General features: G+C 39.1%; 1 protein-coding gene across 2 annotated transcripts in view; it reads left to right on the top strand.

Moving 5' to 3' along the window:
* Positions 1-24206, top strand: part of LOC100488559 (probable assembly chaperone of rpl4) — a 223051-nt gene that overhangs the window by 8116 nt on the left and 190729 nt on the right. For both annotated transcript variants that reach the window (XM_018094801.2, XM_018094800.2), the window contains exons 3-7: positions 1369-1515; positions 2402-2551; positions 3299-3396; positions 8124-8247; positions 17547-17648. In XM_018094801.2, coding sequence (XP_017950290.1) covers positions 1369-1515; positions 2402-2551; positions 3299-3396; positions 8124-8247; positions 17547-17648 — 621 coding nt within the window. The remainder of the gene's footprint in view (positions 1-1368; positions 1516-2401; positions 2552-3298; positions 3397-8123; positions 8248-17546; positions 17649-24206) is intronic.

Here is a 24206-nt window from a genome sequence, read left to right on the forward strand (position 1 = left end):
ACTTTTATATTTAAACTCACTTGCACCTTGTGCACAAATTCACTAGTGCCACTGTCCTTCAGTAATTTACATTGTACAGAAATGTTCCAGATCAAACCAGTAGTGCATTTTTTCCCTCACTCAAACACAAGAAAAGTAGTTTGAAATTTACCTGATGCTTAGGCACCTTCTTATTATTACCAGCAGTATGTTAACCCACTATACCCATTAATGTCCCCATATACTAAGAACTGTAAGTCCTAAATTTATCATGATTTATACACTTACAGCAACATTTGGACTGACTTTATTATCCCAATTCCAATTAAATACTAATTAAAAAGCTTCTTGTCTTATATTTTATGAGTGTCATGGAAATCAACCAGGGAATGGTTGCCTACCAGTTTCCCACAGGAACAGAATCTCACAGCTGTCTGTTCACTTTGTAGAATTTTTATGAAATATTTATTAAAGGGTGAAAATACTACTTGTCACAGTTCATCAGAGTGTAATTTCACTTGCATAGAAGTTTTAGGTGCATATTTTTTCAAAAGGTGAAACTTGAGCAAACACACCCAGAAAATTGTTGTGCAAGTGATCTAAATGGGGGGGGGGGGGGGGGGGCTTCTATAGTGAACTGCCTTACTGCAAGTTTGGTAGATTCCATTCACTTCTCAGTCCTTTCAATCTTCCAGTTCCAGGGGAACCATGGAGCTACCACCATCTCCTAACCAAGCAGTAGCTCCAGGTTTCCCTTTGAGCTTAGCGGCAATAGGCGTAGCACAATAAAGAATCTGGCACAGACGTCACTCTGATAGTGAACACCGGAAATAATACCAGACATTCTTCCATACAATTGTGTCTAAATGGCGATGAAACACACATGCAGTTGTTATTGGTGAATCAGATGCAATTGTCATAGCACAATTGCACCAAGTGCATCACCTGCCCATAATGACACTGGAATTCACGTAATGGCGTATTCATGTTAAATTGCACTTTGCTCGCTGTACTTGCGGACTTAATTGAGCCCTATATTTTTTAAGTTTCATATTGGGAGTCTATCCCAGTCGCATCTTATCAAAGACAAGACAAGACGAGTCAGCAACTTCTGTAAATGCTTATTGAATACATCGTGACAGCATAAAACAATTAAAGTGTGGAAATTGAACTCATTTGGTGCATCTTGTCTCACCTTAAAGCTAATCTTAAAAAATAATGAAAAAGTAGCTGTAGATGCTGGCTTTAGATAAAAGACACCACTCGACCGTGATGCATGCATTAGTACATGTTGTTCTTGAGCAGTGATTGCCCTTTCTGCCTGCCCTTGGGTTGCATTGTCTATGAATTCATATGTACCTTGCCTGATTAATGTATTTTTATTTTTAGACTGAGGAGTACCTGGATAATTTTAATTATGAAATGGCACAGCTTTTCTGCCAGAGAGCCCTGGACATGGACCCCACCAACCTAGATATATTGGATATGATGGGTAACATCTGTATGGAGCTGGGGCATGCAGAGAAGGCAAAACAAATATCCTTTTATGTTAATATTACTTTTCTTGTTGGTTTCCTGAGATATATGTAATGCTTTATTATTGCTTTATATAAATTAAAGTTACGCAGGCACATGCAGGACTGTGCTCTAAATCTCTTTCCTTTTTCATACCATGAAATGTGTTCATTTTTCTCCATTTACAAACAAAATGTTAGATTAATTTACTTTCTATGGGCCATTGCCCATTGCAAACTGGCAATACTGTAGACTGTAAGGGCATGGAACTAATACCTTCTATATCTCATATATATATATATATATATATATATATATATATATATATATATATATATATATAGCTAATATATGGTACTTGTATATATGTAGTTTATATAGTTTTATTTATTGCAGTTTGTGTCCCTCATGTCTCTACCATTAATGTAATATAAAAATGAAAATGTACAGTGGTGTTAATTCAAATACTTCTGTTTAAAAAAAAGATATACATAAATATATATCAGAAATTATATTCACCACAAATGAGTAATTTCCTAATCTACTAAACCACTCTCTGTTACCTGGAAGGAGAACTTAAGTATATTACTTACAGAGGCCCCCCCCCCCCACCTCAATCCCCAGGCCAGTACTTCTCTTAGCAGAAAACTGCACTAAGCTTCTTCTATAGATGCTCATTTGCCGTTATCTTCTTCTTTTACTTTTTAGCAAACAAGAGCACTGACCCGGGATAGTAAGCAATTATAATCACTGGGGGGGAGGTGCATAACATTACCCCCCCACCCAAGTGACTATATCTAGTTCTCTAGTGGCAAAAACTATGGGGGCAGGCTTTGAGTTGATATACCTTGTTTAAGTCAACAACTATGTTGAAAACACTTTGTAGCTTCTTTAACCTTAGGAATAGGTATTTCTAAAAGCTGTAGAACTCTGTCCTGACAAAGGGCATGCCAAATATATGTGTCTTGGACAGATCCATTGCAAGGAGGAAGCACTTCACTATTTTAATAAAGGAATAGAAATTATGCTCAGTGCGTATCAGAGCCAACCAGCCTTGGTAAGTATCTTAACATGCTTATCTTTCAGTTTGGATAAAGCTCTCCTAGTTTGTTACCCTTCAGTGGTTTGACACTGGTCGTAGTTGGAACAGTATAATTGTATTTTAGCCTCTTAAGAGTGCAAGTACTAAAATATTTGAACAAAAAAAAGGCTTGGTTAAACTGATTAAATTCAGCAGTAATGAATTGGTTAATTATGACTTAACACATCTGCAACATATCCCTAATACAGTAAAGAATATAGAAAGTTATATAGATCGTATCAATTCTACTATACAATAGCAAAAAATGTTAGAGGCTGCAGTGTACCTGCTCCATAGTGTCTGAGGCCCTTTCATCACATTATACTTCAGATTTTCTATAGCTTGTGTCAATCTCAGCCAATCCTAACGGCACCTGTCTACTCTTGCCCCTTCACATCTTCTTTCCCTCTAAAATCTTTCAGTCTGCTGCCTCTGGGGCTCATGACATTTCTTTAGATTCTTTGACCTCTAAGCTGCATTACTGAAGCAGCTGCCTAACTTTAGTCATTATAGTGTGTGCTGTACCTGCGGGGAACCTTTGTGCTGAGGAAAGAATGAGCCTTGATAGAAAGGGAGATCAGGCATTTTATTTTTGTCACCCTGTGATATCAGTTGCTCTTTGTTTTATTAATTAGAAAGATATCCTTGGTGGCATTGTGACTTAACTTGACTCTTTTCTTAATGTGAAAAATACCTGTTATATTTTTACCTCTGTCTTTGTAGGCCAAGGCAGCCGGCTTCCCTGATGAAATAGAAGTAACTACAAAGGATATCGCAGCTGCTTTCTGCTCTGTTGCTGAGATTTACTTTACTGATCTCTGGTAAATCAAAAATGTTCCTCTGCAAAGCGCTGCACCTATAAATCACAAGTTCTGCTAGTTTATAGTAATCTCACATTGGTAAAATAAGCCTTTGAATTATGCCTTGTGGAGAGACCTCTGAGCATGTGGTATTTTTTTCCCCCTTAAAAAGTCAAGACCTTCTCTGTGGTGCAGAAATAGAGGGGAAAATTGTGCGTCTTTCAACTTGTGCACAGATTCATTTTGGCCTTTCATGTGCATCATTAGCAATGCAGCTTCTGTTTGAGAAATTCTTTGGTGTCTTGGCCAATGCTTAAACATATGGACACTATTTTGATTCTACTTGCTTGTGTTTTAAAGGAAAAACATAACCTCTATAAGAAAACTTTATCCATTTACATAGTAAAACTATAAGAGCATCAGAAAGCCAAATGAAACAAAAATTATTATATTTGGTCATGTATTCACTGGAAAAAAAAAAGATTGAATAACATATTTACGTGTGGCAAAAGTATTTACATAGTTACATAGTTACATAGTTACATAGGGTTGAAAAAAGACCATTGTCCATCAAGTTCAACCCATCCGAGTAAACCCAGCACACAACCTATACTAACCAATCTATACACTCACATACATAAACTATATATATACAACCAGTAATACTAACTGTAGATATTAGTATCACAATAGCCTTGGATATTCTGCTTGTTCAAAAACTCATCCAGGCCCCTCTTAAAGGCATTAACAGAGTCTGCCATTACCACATCACTAGGAAGGGCATTCCACAGCCTCACTGCCCTCACCGTGAAAAACCACCTACGCTGCTTCAAATGGAAGCTCTGTTCCTCTAATCTATAGGGGTGACCTCTGGTGCGCTGATTGTTTTTATGGGAAAAAAGAACATCCCCCAACTGCCTATAATCCCCTCTAATGTACTTGTACAGAGTAATCATGTCCCCTCGCAAGCGCCTCTTTTCCAGAGAAAACAACCCCAACCTCGACAGTCTAACCTCATAGCTTAAATCTTCCATCCCCTTTACCAGTTTAGTTGCACGTCTCTGCACTCTCTCCAGCTCATTAATATCCTTCTTAAGGACTGGAGCCCAAAACTGCACTGCATACTCAAGGTGAGGCCTTACCAGGGACCTATAAAGCGGCAAAAATATGTTCTCATCCCTTGAGTCAATGCCCTTTTTTATACAAGACAGCACTTTATTTGCTGTAGTAGCCACAGAATGACACTGCCTGGAATTAGACAACTTGTGATCTACAAAAACCCCTAGATCCTTCTCCATTAAGGATGCCCCCAACACACTACCATTCAGTAGATAGTTTGCGTTTATATTATTCCTACCAAAGTGCATAACTTTGCACTTGTCAACATTGAACCTCATTTTCCAGTTTGCTGCCCAGTTTTCCAATTTTGTCAAATCGCTCTGCAAAGCGGCAGCATCCTGCATGGAACTTATAGTTTTGCACAATTTAGTGTCATCAGCAAAAATAGAAACAGTACTCTCTATGCCCACCTCCAGGTCATTAATAAACAAGTTAAAAAGCAAAGGACCAAGGACTGACCCCTGCGGTACTCCACTAACCACACTGGCCCAATTAGAAAATGTTCCATTTACCACCACTCTTTGTACTCTATCCTTCAGCCAGTTTTCTATCCAATTACAAATATGTTCTAGGCCAATATTCCTCAATTTGATCATTAACCTTCTGTGCGGTACTGTATCAAACGCTTTAGCAAAATCTAAGTAGATGACATCAACTGCCATTCCAGCATCAAGGTTCCTGCTCACCTCCTCATAAAAGGCAACTAAATTAGTCTGGCAAGATCTGTTACGCATAAAACCATGCTGGCACAAACTAATAGTATTGTGAACTGCAATGTATTCAACTATCCTATCCCTTATTACCCCTTCCAGAAGCTTTCCTACTACTGATGTCAGACTAACAGGCCTATAGTTTTCAGGCTGAGAACGAGATCCCTTTTTAAATAACGGCACCACATTAGCAATCCGCCAGTCTCTCGGCACCATGCCAAACCTCAACGAATCCTGAAAAATTATGTGAAGAGGCTTGGCAATCACAGCGCTCAGCTCATTTAATACCCTGGGATGAATCCCATCCGGTCCTGGACCTTTGTTTACCTTTACATGTTCAAGTCTCTTTTGAATTTCCTCCTGAGTGACCCATGCGCCAGTAGCTAAATTACTAGCACTGGGTATATTAAAAGGGAAGCCTTCATTATCTGGCTCCTCAGATGTATAGACAGATGAAAAATAAGAGTTCAAAATTTCAGCTTTTTCCCCGTTCTCATCAACCAACGTACCTCCCCGTGATAATAAAGTTCCCACCCCTTCTTGCTTCATTTTTTTACTATTCACATAATTAAAAAATAATTTTGGATTCTTTTTACTCCTAGCTGCAATATCCCTTTCCATCTCTATTTTAGCTTGCCTGATAGCTTTTTTGCATGCTTTATTTGCTTCCTTGTACCTGATGAAAGTTTCCGCTGTCCCAGCTAACTTGAATGCTTTAAAAGCACGTTTTTATTACCAACCTCGACCTTAACTCTTTTATTCAGCCATAAGGGTTTTGCTTTGCGATGCCTCTCCTTGCTTACAAGGGGAATATACTGTTGTGTATACCTGCAAAGCAATGTTTTAAAGATGTTCCATTTTCCTTCTGTGTCTAACCCCATGAAAAGCCTTTCCCAGTTGACACATTGCAGAGATGCCCTTAAACTGGCAAAGTCTGCACGTCTAAAATTGAGCGTTTTAGTTACTCCCTTATAGAGCTGTCTCTGTAGCATTATCTCAAAGGAGACCATGTTGTGATCACTGTTCCCCAAATGCTCACCCACACAAATGTTAGAGATAAGTTCAGTATTATTAGATATTACCAGGTCCAAAATAGACTCATTCCGAGTAGGTTCTTGAACCACCTGAAATAAAAAGTTGTCATTTAGCATATTTACAAACCTACTAGCTTTTTCTGACTTAGCCACCCCATTACTCCAGTCAATGTCCGGATAATTAAAGTCCCCCATAATAACAACTTGACCCAATTTTGAAGCCTCCTCCATTTGCAAAAGTAGCTGGGCCTCATCCCCCTCATCTATACGGGGTGGTTTATAGCATACACCAATGATCATTTTCTTTGTGACCTTCAGCCCTACTGAAATTTCTACCCAAAGAGATTCAACGTTTTCATTGGTAATGTCTTTATTACATGGCTTTAAATCTGACTTTACATAAAGACAAACCCCTCCACCCTTTTTAATCCCTCTGTCCCTCCTAAAAAGCGTATACCCATTTAAATTCACTGCCCAGTCGCATTTTTCATCCCACCAGGTCTCAGTGATACCAATTAAGTCATAATTTTCAATACATGCAATAGCCTGCAGCTCCCCTATTTTTCCCGACAAGCTACGCGCATTAGCCAGCATGCAGCGGAGATTACTACTTCTTCCTCTACAGCTTACATTAGCTAAAGGACAGTTAGAGCTAAGGTGAAAATTAGTCTGTTTCCCTTGTAACAATGGAAGCTCCTTATCTGATAAACTATATGCCCCCCTCACTCCTCCCCCACAACCCTTTACTGGTCCCACTGCCCCATCTACACTAGCTCTCCCATAAGAATCTAGCTTACCAACCCCCCCCTTGTCTAGTTTAAACACTCCTCCAGCCTCTTAACCATTCTCTCCCCTAGCACAGTAGACCCCCTTCCATTGAGGTGCAATCCGTCAGGGCTGTATAGATTGTACCCCAAAGAAAAGTCAGCCCAGTGCTCTAGGAACCCAAACCCTTCCTTCCTACACCTTCCTATTTGGTGCAGCAATAACTGCAACTAAGCGTTTGCAGTAACTGTAGATTAGTCCTGCACATCGACTAATTTTAGCCCATTCTTCCAAGCAGAATAGCCTCAGCTCTTGGATGTTGGGTTTGTCCCCGTGATCTTTAGCAAACTGTAGACAGTCAGCAATATTTTTTGGAGGGAACAGCGGCTTTCTCCTTTCTACCCTGCCATACACACCATTGCTGTTCAGTGTTCTCCTTATGTGAGACAGGCATTCAGTTGCTTAGGATTTACCCTGGGTTCCTTTGTAACCACTCAGACTATTAAATACCTTGCAGTTGGAGTTATCTTTGATGGTTAACCACTTCTGGGTAGGGTACACAATCTGTGTCTGACTGTTGATTGGTGGAGTCCAAACTCTTTAGAGATTGTCTTGTAACCTTTTCCAGCTTTATGGGCATCAATAACTCTTTTTCTGAGGTCAGGCACCATTTTGTTCATGAACCATGATACACATCTACAAATCCCATTCTTTAAATAAAACAAGGTCTCTCACTCGCACCTGACACTGATTTCACTGATAATCCTAAGGATTCACTTACTTTTGCCAAGTAGATTTGTTATTGGATCATTTTCAAATATGCATGAGCAAAATATAATGATTTTTGTTTCATTTGTTACTCTAGGTTTTCTTCGGGTACTTTTAGGACTATATAATATTTTTGGTCACATTCATATAAAATTTAGAACATTTTTAAGGGTTCACAAATTTTAAGCACTGCTATTTATAAAATATATATTTATTTTAGAAGATATCTGTCAGCATGCAAAGGAGAAACTGCTGGTCATACTTGGATTGTATTGCAGCAGTTGTTATTCAGACTTACATATGCCACACACTGGCTAACAAAAGCTTCTTACTTTTTATTTGTACTCCTCAGCATGGAAGAAGAAGCAGGTGAGAAATGTAAGGAAATTCTTCAGAAGGCGTTAGAATATGACCCAAACAGTTCTGAAGCCCTTCAGTTAATGGCTAGTTATCTCTTCAGCATGGATCAACCACAGGTAAGGTATAAGTTTCACATTCATTTCCTAACCTTAATTAATGTTCATATGGGCTACTCAGAAACAGGTGTTTATGAAATATACTGACCCACTGCTACAATGAAGTAACATGGAGGGTAAAAACAACAGAGCTGAAGAAGAGCTGCTTAAGTGAAGACACCAGGGCAAATAATAAAGGCCCTCGTAGGGTCTACTCCAAGGATATAAATATAAATACTACAGGTATAGGATCTGTTATCCAGAAGGACTTGGAGTTTTCTGTGTTTATTTAATTTAGATCACCAGACCTTATGTCTTCAAAAAAAATAGTTTAAATGTATTATAAACCCAGTAGGATTGTTTTGCCCACAATATAAATTCACAGAGTTTAGTTAGGATCAATATTTTTACAGAGATAAAGAGAATCATTTAAAAACTGGAATTTTTGCTTAAAATGGAGTCTGCGGGAGATGGTCTTCCTGTTATTTGAAAATTTCTGGATAACAGATCCTATACCTGTATACTTTACAGTGTAAGTCACTTTATCTTCTAATTAAAAAACAAATAAAAAGGGCAAAATGCACATTGAATGAATGTAAAAAAACCCTCCAAAAATATTGAAACCTATAAAGCCACCATGATATATCCAAATATATCTTAATGAAATTATAGCAGATCATTTTGAATTTTGCTGATATACAGGTATGTTATTAAATAGGAACCATTAAGTGTGCATAATAGATGGTGTAGATCAGTGCTGTCCAACTTCTGCGGTGCCGAGGGCCGGAATTTCTCGCGCATACATGGTGGAGGGCCGCTAATGGAAGCCAGTTTTGACCACTCCCCCTTTTAAACCACACCCACTTCAAACCACACCCATTTTATCACAATGGTGGTAGTGCAGCAAAAACCCAAATGATTGGTCCTCACTGCAGGAATATCAACCATCATTCATATGTGAAAGAATTATATTATGTCATATTAAGACATAACCTAAAATCCATATGACTCCTCCTCCCCTGTGGATAGCACAGCGACCCCAGCATATAATTACACACCTTAGGGACCATTTAATGGCTATTTCCAACTGCTAACAAACTTCCAGAACAAACCCCTGCCAGGTTCACCTTTCACAGGCACCTACTTGTGTGTGCCATACTCTGCCTGACCTATGATGCCTATTTCTGCCATATGCTGCCTGTGTGTGTGCCATACTCTGCCTGTCCTATGATGCCTGTGTCTGCCCTACCCTGCCTGTGTGTGCCATACTCTCCCTGCCCTATGCTGCCTGTGTGTTCAATACCCTCCCTGTCCTATACTGCCTGTTTGTGCCATACCCTCCCTGCCCTATGCTGCCTACACACAGACAGCATAGGCCAGCCAGTACATACAATGTCTGAGGTGTGAACAGACAAACAATGGGGGTGATTACAGCCTGAGTCTGAGGTGTGAACACTGTAGGGGGTGAATAATGCAGAGATTAAAAGGTGTGAACAGTACAGGGGATTACATTTTTAAACAATACAGGGGGATTACAGCCTGAATCTGAAGTGAGAACCATGCAGGGGGGCAGTTAATCACAGTACTGATACCATTTAAAATTTACACAAGGGTAAGCCATCAAAGCAGCCAGACAGGTGGGGGGCCACACAGAGGGGGGTCGCGGGCCGCCAGTTGGACAGCACTGGTGTAGATAATATCAAACCAATCCATAGCCACTAACAAGTAGTCTTATAAATACAAAAGATAGTTTCACCACTTTGTAACAGTCCATAACATGGAGTAGTTATACTTCTTAGCCAGAGAGCAAAATAATAATTGGGCACAGTGTGCGCCATCAGGAGGGGGAGAGTGGATAGCAGTGTGCTGGGCTCTGGGAAATCTTCATCAATAAGTAAGTTTTGTTTAACATTACGCCATTAACGTAACTTCCACAAAAACTGCCTAAAAAACTACTTAACTTGTTTAGAAACTTAAGTAACTTGGGTATCAAATGGAGAAAATCTATGCAGGGACAAACTCCACTGACTTCCAATGAATTGACTGACTTATTAGCACAATAATTATTAATTTCAGCTATTTAAATGAACTGCTTATTAAAAAGTAACATCAGCTGTTTATATTGGGATATATTTACTAAACTATATCAGCGTCCTCTACATGAACCTTCCAGCAGGGAAATGACTGGTTATTGGGCCCAACAGCAAGATTATTGGGTCCCTATGCGTTCGCAATTTCGAAAACTTTGCAATTTATGCAAAAACTTACATTACTTTAAAAGAAACGTAACTTATGCATAAACTCCACTGACTCACAATTAAAATGCAGACACAGTAAGTATTTTTACGAACTACTAATGACTAGTTATTGGGCCCCTAAACTTATGAAGTTTATGTAATTTATGTAAAATTTAATGTAAATTCCATATCAAGAAATGACAGCAAAGAGCAGGGGCGGGTTTAAACTTAGGGCAAACTCCACTGACCCCCAATAAACTGAATGACTTATTAGCACATTAATCAATGGAACTATTTATATGAACTGCTTATTATAATGTAACATCTGCTGTTTATATTGCACACACAAGGGGTGTGACCAAAATGTTGGTACTGCGCAACTGTATTCATGGTGGGCCCTTATAAATAAATAGTACGGAGACCCAAAGTTTCTGATGGTGGCCCTGTATGACAATAATAAGTTTGTCACTCCTTATTTATGTATGCTATGTTTTGTGTAACAGTAATTGTATCTTTATTCTCATCTAGAATTATTCACAATTGATGATATAGACATTTTTGAAGCTTGAATGTAGATCAGTGGTTGTCATACATTTAAAACATATAACATTCTGCCAAATTAGTTATTCAATCAATAGTGCTATCTGGTATGTCAAAGAAATGTTTACACCGAATCTCACTCATATTGAGCTTCGCATAGAGCTTTAAGGAGAATGTAGCAGTGCAACTAGGCATCCTACCCAACACCCAAAGGGCCTCTCTAACCAATTCTCTGAGCACTATTAGGGAGTCAGTCACAAAGTTTGTGAACTACTGCTTTAGACAGAGTGGCCCATGCTGTGATCTCATCTTTGGTGTTTAAGACCCACAGGGATAAAGTAACTCAGCCAAAGTCTAAAGAAGCTGCCATAGAAACTGAACCCAGGAACTAGGTTCTCACCAGGACCCTATCTGAATAGATTTTGCACATATTCCATTGGTGTTCTCCTTAAATCCTAATTCCCCTGGTGTGTGTGTAGTAGTTGTGAAATTACATTTCTGCACTACTGGTGCAGGGACTGGAATGTTTTCTGCATAGCCTGTCCATGCAGTAAAATCAAGAAATATATAAATAAAGAATAATTATAAAAATAAGGTAGCAAGATGGCAGAATCCTTTTTTATTGCCCTCCTGGTCATGATTGCTAGGTATGATTTTAGAAGTAAGCATAACTAGGCTGGTCCTGGCAGTTGGCATCACTAACCAGAGAGAAGTCGTAAATGTTCTGATTGATGAATACACAGTGAATATCCCATTTGCTCTGTGATCTGATCCCCAGACCTATCTGCTTATCAGTCTTGGTGATAAATATCTCATCAGCCTGCTGTACATACGGGCGCTCTAAGAGTTATTGCCTAACCGCTACCTACGTGGGAGGGATACATTGCTACACATAATTCATGATTGCTAATGTTGACAGCCACCAACTGCCCTGAATAACACTTTCTCATAATTTATTATCTCTATATACCCAGCAAGGTTAGGCAAATATCGCTTAACTGCTTGAGTACCACAGATTTGTGTTCTGGTGCATTAAACTTGAAATCTGATTCGAATTATCTTTAGTGTGATGAGTGAATTATTCATAAATTGTTTGGTTGTCTGATGCAAAACACGTGAGTGCCCACATTATCATTCAGGAGTAATTCATAGTCAGAAGCAGACAGAATAAGATATTTTAAACATTTTGCTTCATACTGTACCTGTGTATTGGTGGTAACCACAAGGGGGCACTGTGAAGTAGCAGAACAGCATTATAGCAACTAATTTGTTCTTTTTTTCCCAACAGTTTTTATCTTATTAGGATGCATTTCAGGCATTTCAGATGTATCCATTTACTAATACAATTATTTAAGCAATCAAACTGCAGTTCTGCACCTGAAAGAATTAATCCAGCCTGAGTAATGGAACAAGTCTATTAGCACAACTACTAATGTATTAAAGTGAGTAGAGATTGCTAATCTGTCTGTGCTGTTGGCACAGTGGCCTGTAGCACTTTCCAGAGACTAGGCTTCTCAGGGCTTCCTGGCAGTGAATGAATGCTTATTGCTTGTTCCTGGAATGGGCACGCCTTTAGTAATGAGTTACTTCCATAAAGAGTGAAAAGTTGTGTAAATGTTAGTGCTGCCCCATAAATCCATAATGAATCTCAGTAGTGATAAAAGCAAAGCATCTAATACTGCAGGCAGAATCGTCTGCTGAATGGGAATCTGATGCTCAAAACCCATAGGGCTATAGCATGAGGCATCTATAAGTAGAATAATGGAGCAACAACTGGTTGGTTGTTATAGGTTAGTAGACCTTGTACAGGCTTAGCAAGTTACTGCACACATGCTCTACTGCCATTAGTTTTTTCATTATTTTCTGAACTCTTAGTTAAAAAGAAACTAAAGCCTTGGCTGCAGGATTTTTTTATTAGTCCTTGATAATGACATACATCATCTATTTATAACATGAGGCCCTCCAGCTGCTGAGCTGCAACCTTTAGTTGTTGTTTTAGTGATGGGTTTACCTATGGGTTGGGCCGGCTCGGGTTGAAATTCGGGCACCATTACGGTTTAGTATTGGTTGTGGTTCAGACTGGGGAAATACACTCTTCTCTCTCTCTCTTGGAACCAGACACACATACAAATTGAGCCTATGGAGCAGGAAAATGCATGTGTAGGTTGGGTGTGGGTCCTAAAATGGCAACATTTTGTGGGTTAAGGTCAGGTGCAAATTAAGTTTTTCCTAACCAGCATATCACTGGTAGCCACTATTAAATAGTACACCTCAGAGATGTCTATATAACTTTCATCTGCCATGCCACGTCTATCCATTGCTTACTTATATGGGGTTCCTTTCTCACTGCCATTTTTTTCTCTCTTCTAGTCATTATATCCCATGGCTTTCACCTATGGATCATCTCCAATTTAAGTTCATCAACCAGAAATGTAGTTCCTACTTTTATAAGGTATTAGAAAACGTTGCAGCTCTCTGCTGGCTGACTTTCCCTCCGTAGGGAAAATTGAACTAAGGGTGGTTTAGTGATTGCTGTCTATCAGGATTTATGTAAAGAGCCTGTGGGAATTCAAACTTCACATTAAAATGCAGATGATAATCCATAAAGCACCGGAAAGCACTCATGGGATGTGACCTTGTCCCCCTTAAGCAACATAATCAGCATGTCATCAGCAAATTATATGGGTTAACTATATTTGAGCATCTCGTATTCCTGTTGGAGGCAGGAAAGGGTGCTGGAGAAATAAGAAATGTAGCATCAGGCCAAAATCAAAATGCCCATTTTTCTACCATAGTGTGAATCTTTATGAATCCCATAGTGCCTGTGTATGTTAAAGCAACTTTTAAGCAGCTATCATATGAGCTTCTCCTACTGTTACTACACAGGCAGGGTAGAATACTTTTTTGTGAGTTTGTTTGAGTCACTTAATCAATAGTACTCCCTGCTCCTTTTTTGTCAAGTTGTGATTGCAGTAAAATGTAGGGATAATGCATGCCTGAAACAAAAGCTAAAAACCCTGCACTATGGGCAACAGATTTGTGTCCAGAGCATAACAATTAATTACAAATCACTGTGTAAAGATGGCAGCTATTTAGAGCAGTGTATTTCAAGTGTGCTATAACTATCCTATTGCATCAGTATACAGTTTGTACATTTTGCCAAACCATTCTGAGATCCTAACACAGTCAATCATGGCTGACCCACTTTCTGGTGCTTCTAGTTATTTGCGTTATAGATCTTTGTTTCTCCAACACATGTCCCTAGTTCAAACACCCTTTATATCTTGGAAAATGTTAATAAGCTGACTTAAAGTCCAGCCCTATAAATTCTCATAATGTTTTGTAGACATTTTTCTTATAAAAACTAGTTTAGGAAAATGGTAATCAACATATGTATCCACTTCTAAAGGCATGAAGCAGCAGCCTTAAAGGAAAAATAAAGTCAAAGTCACTTGGGGGTGCCAAAATGTTAGGCACCCCCAAGTGACTTTGACCGCCTACCTTTTACCCCGGGCTGGTGCCCCTGTGAGGAAGGAACAGCACCAGCCCGGGGTAGCTGCCGGCGCTTCCTTTTCCTGATTCGCTGCGCGCGCATGCGCAGTAGAGTGAAAAGCCGAACTTTAAATGTTAAAGTCGGCTTTTCACTCTACTGCGCATGCGCCCACCGCTGGCACTCAGGAAAAGGAAGCGAGGAAGACGGAAGCGCTGCGCTCCAGGTGCCCCGGGCTGGTGCTGTTTTCTCCTAACAGGGGCACCAGCCCGGGGTACGAGGTAAGCGGTTAAAGTCACTTGGGGGTGCCTAACATTTTGGCACCCCCAAGTGACTTTGACTTTCGTTTCCCTTTAAATACTCCTAAGACACTACTTTTTTAACCAGAAACAATAAGTTAATTTAAGTAAGAGTAAGGTTAAAGGACATGTAAACCCTCCATTTTCCTGCCATGTATATGTTAGGCATATGCCCCCACCCAAACTACATAATTTGTACTGCATCTATCCATATTTGTACTGCACCCTCCATTTGCCAGCACCATCACATTTTTGTAAAACAAAAAGGAGCCTTTACCTGGCAGCCATTTTCCCTCTAACACATAAGCATGTTTCTCCAGCAGAGTGCATAGCTAGAGCAGAGTTTCTATGAAAACCAGTGATGCCATCTCTTCATTGGCTGCCAGACTGGAGGGCAATGTAATAACCTGAGTTGGGAAGAACTGAACATGCCCAGTAGCCAACAGCCAAAGTAAATTCCTAAGGGAGGGGATCCAGTGAGTTAGAAGAGGAGAAGGAATTCTACGTGATTAAAGGAACAGTAACACTAAAAAATGAAAGAGCTTTAAAGTAATAAAACTATAATGCACTGTTGCCCTGCACTGGTAAAACTGGTGTGTTTGCTACAGTAACACTACTATAATTTATATAATAAGCTGCTGTGTAGCCACGGGGGCAGCCATTCAAGCTGGAAAAAGGAGAAAAGGCACAGGCACATAGCAGATAACAGATAAATCACCATTGTATTGTACAGAACTTATCTGTTATCTGCTATGTAACCTGTGCCTTTTCTCTTTTAAATGGCTGCCCCCATGGCTACACAGAAGCTTCATTTACTAAACTATAGTAATGTTTCTAAAGCAAATACACCAGCTGCACCAGTGCAGGGCAACAGTACATTATACTGTAGTTCCTTTTATACACTTTGATTTTTTGGTGTTACTGTTCCTTTAAGGGGATGCTGCAGCCTTACTATTAACCTTTAAACACTAGAGTGTCAGGTATTTAAAGATTATTTAGGGATGGTTTCTCCAACTTAACATGAATGGCCTCTTTTACACCTTGTTCAAACCATTGGTCTTCTTTGTCCAAAATTTGGATGTTGCTATCTTTAAAGGAGTGTTTCTTGTCTTTTAGGTGTGGAAAGACAGCTGTGCCTTGCCCTGTAGAGATTGCCCTCCTGTGCTGAGCCATTCGCTTGGTGAGCAGTCTCTCCATTGTATAGGTCTGTGCACTCCTTGCTACACTGGACTGCGTATACCACATTGCTTTGTTTTTCATTTGGTTTTGGATCCTTCGGGTGTACCTGTTTTTGTCTCTGTGTGTTGCTAGGTTTGAAAACACAGGGATGTGGTATTTGTTGTGTTTGTTGGAAATCCTCAGAATTTCTTCCACACTCCTGCTACATATAGGATGACTATATTGTGCCTACTCTGTGTCTCAGGACTGTTAAGGTGTTTTGTGGGATCTTCCATACCCTGCCATTTATGACTTCAGGGGACAGCTTTCCACTTCTCTAGAGTCCGGAAGCCTTTACATAATTACATATGGTGATGTTTGCTTCTGATTACCCATGCTCTCTATAAATCGTATTTGTGCTGTGCTTGTGCTATGTTGGTTCTGTTGAGTAGTCCTCTGTTTCACGGTGGTTTCTCCCTGCTACAGTTCCATGTCACTTAGACGTGCTAGTCGGCCACTCTACACTCGATCCCTATACATATTATATATCTTCCATTCTGCAATACTGTTCTTGTTTATAAATCTTTATTTTTAAACCTATATAATTACGTGGGAATCTTCCATTTACAGAACTGCCTTAGCAAACAATGAGATGAAAAGGAGAAGCATTTTTTTCAAAGATATGCTGTTTTGTGTTAGGATGGGAAAAGGCGGATTGTATATATGTTAGTAATGAATGACTTATTGATTCTGTTGGGTTATTGAATTTATGTTTAATTAATTGACCTACGTTTACAATTTGTGTGTGTGATGTTGCATGTTTTTAGCTTTGTGGAGGTGGAGGTGGAGTGGGAAGGAATTCTCTCATTCAAATGCACATATTGTTTCACAATGTGTTTTAAAGTGTGAACCACTGTGAATCCACTTCATAATGCTGAGCTCCAGTAACTAAAAGGTATTTCCCACGCACATATGTCTGGGAGTTGTGATGGCCAGCAGCCAAATGACTGTGTGTCTTTTGTCACTGCTTTAAATTCTATCAGAGATTACGCTGCGATCAGCTTGTGACTTAGCAATATAAATTGAGTTTGTATGTGTATAATAATACACACTTTCTATTCATCTGCTGAGAGATTGCAACCTTAGAGGTTAAAGTGTATGGAAAGAAAAATGGTTCCTTTTATTAAAGTAGGATTTAAAGAATTGCAAATGTGTTGCAAATGGACAGACTATTGATTATATTGCTTAATTTATGACTGTATATTTACTGCATGAACTGGTGTTCATACTTACAGGACATAAAGTTTCTTAAACCTATATCAAATCTCTATAACTGTCTTTCATGTTTTGTAATGTATGATAATGAAATAGCCACGCTTGCCCTTGACCATTCATTCATTTTTGATTTATTCATTACCTATAAACACTTTTTATTAACTTCTTTGTGAGGGAGCAGACATTATATCACTTCTGCAACAACATTATACGTTTGCACATTCCCAAAACCACACAGAGCTGCATGCAGAACACAATATACTGTGGAAATGTTAGAATTGTTTCTTTATGCTCTAATATAAAGCATATACATATTTGCAGGAGGGAAAGGAATATCTGATGAAGAGCTTGGCATCGTGGTTACCAAGTATGCAGAAAAAAGAGGCAGAAATGCAAGGAGATGGTACAGAGGAGCCAACAGAGGTACATGGATATTCCTTGATGATTGTTGGATTGATGTGTTTTATCTGAGAAATATCTTCTTTTGCAAATGTATTTGGAATTTTTGTTCTAAAAAAAAAAAGGGCCATCAAACTAACCTCCTACACTATTGTATCTAGCTTAGGGGAATACCATGCCTGCAGAAATCCTGCTATCTATTGGTAAAGCCAATTATTATGAAGGGAACAAAGCATAGAATGGCAACAATATAATAACAAAGTAAATACACAAACATTTGTGAATTCATCTCAATCAGACACAGGAATAAAATGCATGAAACAAATGCACTGTAAATCTACTACTCTTTTTACACGATACTATGATTTTCATTAGATTTTTGGCTGAAAGCCACAGTAAGGAGCCAAAAACTGGTGCTACTAACTTATAAGAATAAACCAAGACTGACAGTCATTAGAAAGAAACCCTATTCTTATTCTTATCTTATTCTTAGCCTATTTTTTTTAAATACATATTAGTACACACATTACAGGACTTACTGTGCTTCCATTGGATTTTGGCTGACACTATCAATATGTCTATTCTCTAATTCATCCTTTAGAAATAAAACATTATTAATTGATCTATGATACAATTCATAAAGGTAAACTTTGACTGTTATTATTGATGTACCAGATGCTGCTCTGTGATGTACTAACAGAAGCATTTGGGATTAGCAATGATAATGTGCATTCCCTAACATACCTAATTCTAATCCTCTAATATCATCTCCTGCGATTTTCATCTTGCTACATGGGGTGTACAATCAAATTATTTATATATTAAATCCTATTTCATAGCACACCCATTAGTGTTCAAAACATAACTTATATGTTTACCACATGGTAAAGTGTCTATTCCAGTGTTTCAGTCGCCCTGGGGACCCTTCTCAAGGATCCTTTTTTTTAATTTTTTTTAAATATGAATGAAACAGCTTATAAGTGACAGAAATTCAAGAGTACTGCACTTGTTGCTCATGCAGAAAGGACTTCTGCCCAGGGTCTGGCAGGTGGTACATACAGGTCCCTGTTGTGGCCTGTGTCCACTGCAGCTCCTTATCATGCGCATCTGGATAACGTGCAAATTATAGCACAGGGTAGTGTTGCCACCTTAACCTTGCCAAAAAATTGTACAAGAGGATTGTATGATGAAATTGGTACATATGGTGGTGGGGTCATGACATCTGGGGGCACGTTTGTACCTTGTGGGGACGGGGCAGTGTTATCAGTCGTGGTTAGGCAGCTAAGACCCAAACAGCTCTAAGAAAAACATAACATGTGGCAGCCCTAGCATGGGAGGGAAGATGCTTTGTGACACCCTGCTCTTGCCTTTCATGACTACATCACAGCCAAATGCAAGAGTTGGATTCATGGGAGCAGCTACAGGTTTTTCTTAAAGGAAAACTATACCCCCCGAATGAATACTTAACCAACAGACAGTTTATATCATATTAAGTGACCTATTAAAGAATCTCGCCAAACTAAAATATATATATCAGTAAATATTTCCCTTTTACATGCTTTCCTTTGATCCACCATTTAGTGATGGGCTGTGTGCTCCCTCAGAGATCAGCTGACAGGAAATAATGCAGCTCTAACTGTAACAGGAAGTAGTGTGGGAACAAAAGGCAGAACACTGTCCATTAATTGGCTGATGGGGCCTAGCATGTATGTGTGCCTTGGCTTGTTTGTGTGCACTGTGAACCCTATGATCCCAGGGGGGCGGCCCTTAATTCTTAAAATGGCAATTTTCTATTTAGGATTACCCAATGGCACATACTACTATAAAAGTATATTTATATGAAAATGGTTTATTTAGATGAAGCAGGGTTTTACATATGAGCCTGTTTATCCAGTATCATTTTATAGAGACCTACATTGTTTGGGGGTATAGTTTTCCTTTAACTAAAACGGAGCACAGACACATGTGGCAGTTTATTTAGGCTGTAAGGCAGAATGCAAACCTGTCAGATTGCACCCATTTTTGGAATTTGTATCCTGCCTTCCAGTTTCTGAATAACCCTTATTGTTTTGCCAGGCCACATGTGGCTTTAAAAAAAAGCTTAGGTGCTTTAGGTCATCGGTGCAAAGCTGATTTCCTAGTTCAGTGCACAATGAAAGCCAAGCTTGCTGTCACCTTTCTCCTCTGGGGCACTTTGCAAGTCATGTTCAAGCAGAAGAGGAGTCCAAGGGGAAGTAAGTCTTACATAGGTATTATTATAGCTGTGTTGTGGGGCAATTAAGTATTAACAAAAAATTTTTTTTACTGTTCCTTAACAGTATCAATATAAGTGAATTAAACATATTAACATAGTGGATTTAGAAGCCTAACACTGGTAAGAAAAATAACATCCTTTAATAAACAAACCATAAGCTACTTTCATAAATATATACATAGTATGAACCATTGTGCCATAGTATGTGCCATTGGGTAATCCTAAAAAGAAAATTGACATTTTAAGTACTAAGTCCCTTGGGATAATATGATTCACAATGCACACAAACAGACCAGGCACACATACATGCTAGGCCCCATCAGCCAATGGAATGGAGTTCTGCCTTTTGCTCCCACACCACTTCCTGTTACAGTTAGAGCTGCATTATTTCCTGTCAGCTGATCTCTGAGGAAGTACACAGCCCATCACTAAATGGTGGCTCAAGTGTAAGATGTAAAAGGGCAATATTTACTGTTATACATATTTCTTTAATAGGCCACTTGATATGATATTAATCTGTTGGTTAAGTGTTTATTCTAAAGATACATTTTCCTTCACTGTGGCTTTAAAAAGTATTATCTGGAGTTATCTGGAAAGACAAATTCATGTTGCTTGAAAAGATGCTTTAAAGGAGAAGGAAAGTCATTTTGGCATTTTACTGCCAATAGATTTGCCATATTAGTGCCACCTAGAACAATATATATTCTGCAAAAACCATTAACATACCCAAGTAAACAGCTTTAGAAGCTTTCTCCTTTTGCTTAAGACAGAAGCTGCCATTTTAAGTAGCTCAGATCACACATTCCTAAGGTACGGGGAGGGAGTTCTTAGCATTCTGGTGGGAGGGGGGAGCAGGAGAGGGGAGAGAAGAGAGAACTGTGCAGACTCTGGCCCAGGGAATTTAGGCTGTTTCTGAGAGAGAGAGTCAGACACTGGAACATCATGTTTACAAAAAAAGAGACAAGAAATCATGTGTTGCTTTTGATAGAGGACAGAGTGCAGCGTTACTGTAAGTTCTTATGGTTGTATTTACATAGACCTTTCTGATAAAGCTTACTTAGTTTTTACATTTCCTTCTCCTTTAAAGGGCTTTGTCAGCCCTACCTTTCACAGGAAAGGGTTAATATGAACTATTTGTTCTGTCTATATAGTAGACCAAAATTCACAGCAGTTGTAGCAAATTGAACAAGCATCTCCACAGGAAATGATTGCTGCACAAATAATAAGTTGTCAGGGAATGCTGGGTTTTCATGTGAATTATGATTGGCTCTCTGCATCAGCTGTACATATGGGCTGCTTGAGAAGTTGAGGATGGAGGAGGATATATTAGAGGAAACTACAATAAAAGTGCAATCTCAGTAATCATAAATATTTTGCAGGAGATAAATGTCAGTGATCAGAGTTCCATCGGGCATTGTTTTAACTCATTGCATTGCTGATTGATTTCCTCGCTCCCTTAATGCTGTCTTGCAGATGTTCCGTGAAATCATTTGTAGGACAGTGCACGCCTGTAACAGCCTCTGCGCTTTGTTCCCGAAATGCAGCGCTTCAATGATGCTATTGCTGAACAGATGAGCGTTATATGATAGTTAGGGGACACAGGGCTAATGCACTTTTTTATGATTCTGAATTTACACACATGATTTTTGTTTTTCAGCGGGGACATTGCAGGATTAGTAACTGTAGGTGCTAGAAACTAGGTAATAACCAAGAACTCGCTCTTTCCTTTATAAAATAAGCTTAGGATGGTTGAGAATAAATAACCTTGATATTCTTAAACAGGGGACTGTTCTTGTAGTGCTACTTGAGCAGGAGAGTACAACTTCAAGCTTTTAACTACAGCCTTCATTTGCTAAAGTTGTTATTTGAAGGTCCACATATTTTGCATTAAAGGACATGTAAACCCTGCATTTTCCCACCAAGTCTATAAGTTACGCACATCTCCCCCACCCAAATGGCATCTTTTGTACTTCATATATCCCCTCTGTTTGCCAGCACCATTTCATTTTCTCAAAACAAACAGCAGCTTTCACCCGGTGGCCATTTTCCCTCTGACAACATCAGTGACATTTACATCTGCAAACAACACGTGCGCTATAAAAATCCATGCAATGAAGAATGCAGGCTTACACTGGCAGAATTTACTTTGATAAGTCGTTGTTGGATTTAGCACCGATATGGTTAAGCAAAGCTCAGAACAGGAGGTTCAGCACAGCTAGAGCAGAGTTTCTATGGAAACCAGCAGTGCCATCTCTTCATTGGCTGCTAGACTGGAGGATGTGTTTCGTTGGAGGTATTAAAGGAACAGTAACACCAAAAAAGGAAAGTGTATAAAACTAACTAAAATTTAATGTGCTGCTGCCCTGCACTGGTAAAAGTTGTGTGTTTACTTTAGAAAGTCTACTATAATTTATATAAATAAGCTGCTATGTAGCCATGGAGGCAGCCATTCAAAGGAGAAAAGGCACAGGCACATAGCAGATAACAGATAAAACACTATTGTTTTCTACAGAACTTATCTGCTATGTAACCTGTGCCTTTTCTCCTTTTTTCCAGCTTGAATGGCTGCCCCCATGGCTACACAGCAGCTTATTATATAAATTATAGTAGTGTTACTGTTGCAAACACACCAGTTTTACCAGTGCAGGGCAACAGTGCATTATATATTTATTACTTTAAAGCTCTTTCATTTTTTTAGTGTTACTGGTCCTTTAAGAGGAACTGAGCATGCCCTGTAAGCCAAGAGCCAAAGTCAGTTTAGAGTGATGCTGGAGCCTTATTATTAACCTCTGAACAACAAGAGTGGCACTGTGACAGTTGTTTAAATATTTCAAAGAGGCTGTTTACTGATTATTTATTTGGGTGGGGGAGCGGGGTGGCTTTATGTCCTTTAACGTAGTGCTATAATATAGTCTCAAGAGCAGAGGTTTCTAAATTGTAGGGGGCCCCCCTTGGTGGACTCAAAGCAGTAGATTGGGAGTTAACACCACGGCAAATCAAAATTTGGGGTTTGCTGTACTGGACACTCCTGGAACTACAGGGTGGGCCATTTATATGGATACACCTTAACATAATGGGAATGGCTTTCCATTATGTTAAGGTGTATCCATTATAAATGGCCCACCCTGTATGTCACACAAAGGGAACTTGAACCTAAGAACCTGAAAACCTCTGCCCTGGAGCACATTCGTTAAAATTTTATAGTCTTGTAAGAGCTCTTCTTGGTTTTCAACAGGGCAATATTTTTGGATTTCTAGAACTTGCAATGAGCACTGCATCCGGTAATATCTTGGGATCAGTACAGCCGCTTCTTCAAGAAAAGACCATCAATTGAGAACTCGATTTATTAATTAATATATATATTTTTTTAAAGATTTTATTTTGTGTTTTTAAATTTAAACAACATAGAGGGAACTGTTCCTTTAAGGAAAAGCAAAAAAGAAGCTCAAGAGGAGCCGAGAGAAGAGAAAGAAAAGAGTGAGCTGGGGGGAGGGATGCAAAGTCAAAGGACTACATTTGTACTACTCCCTTAACAACACAATGTCCCTTTGCTGACTGTTCAGAAACAGTTAAGGTGATGTATTTGCCAGAAGCCATGATCCCCATATGGCCTCAAATTTGTCTGATATATCTGAGCAGATATTGATATATCAATTTCTGCTTTGCTAATGAGTCATTAATAAGCTTTTTCCAAAAGTTCATTGAGGGTGGTCCTGTAGATTTTTCAATGTAGTAATAATGACTTTTTGGCATAGTCTAGCAATTGTAGGTAACATAATTTAGATGGAGGTCTCAGCTGTAGGCTTTCCAGTATGTCCACTAGACACAGACTGGGTGACAAAATATTGGGGAGTACTAGAGCCGACTCAGCATAGCTATGCACCTCCGCCAAAATCCCTTTATTACTGGGCATTCTTCTTTGCAGGGCAAGATACACTCTATTAGAGAACTTAATCCGTACATATCTATCTCTGCTAGAGATGGTTATTTGTGGTACCTGATTTAGGACATGGTCTGGTATGTCTTCACACCATTGTTGTTTAACCTTGTGCTGTTGAGTGGTGTTCGTTTGCACTTAGTACAATGTACATGTATGTTAGCACTTTCACCAAGTCAGGTTGGCGGAGATATCACTCCATCGTGGTTTCAGTAATTGCTATTAATTAATATTTATTTTAGAAAAATTGCAAATGATTTCAATCAACCGATTTAAACTAGAGGAACAGAACTTTGAGTGAGGTTGGGGAATGCCTTGCCAGGTGATGGCAGATTCTGTTAATGCCTTTAAGAGGGACTTGGATTATTTTTTGAACAAGCATAGTATCCAA

This window comes from Xenopus tropicalis, chromosome 6, assembly GCF_000004195.4.
Source record: "Xenopus tropicalis strain Nigerian chromosome 6, UCB_Xtro_10.0, whole genome shotgun sequence".
In the NCBI taxonomy this organism is placed as follows: domain Eukaryota; kingdom Metazoa; phylum Chordata; class Amphibia; order Anura; family Pipidae; genus Xenopus; species Xenopus tropicalis.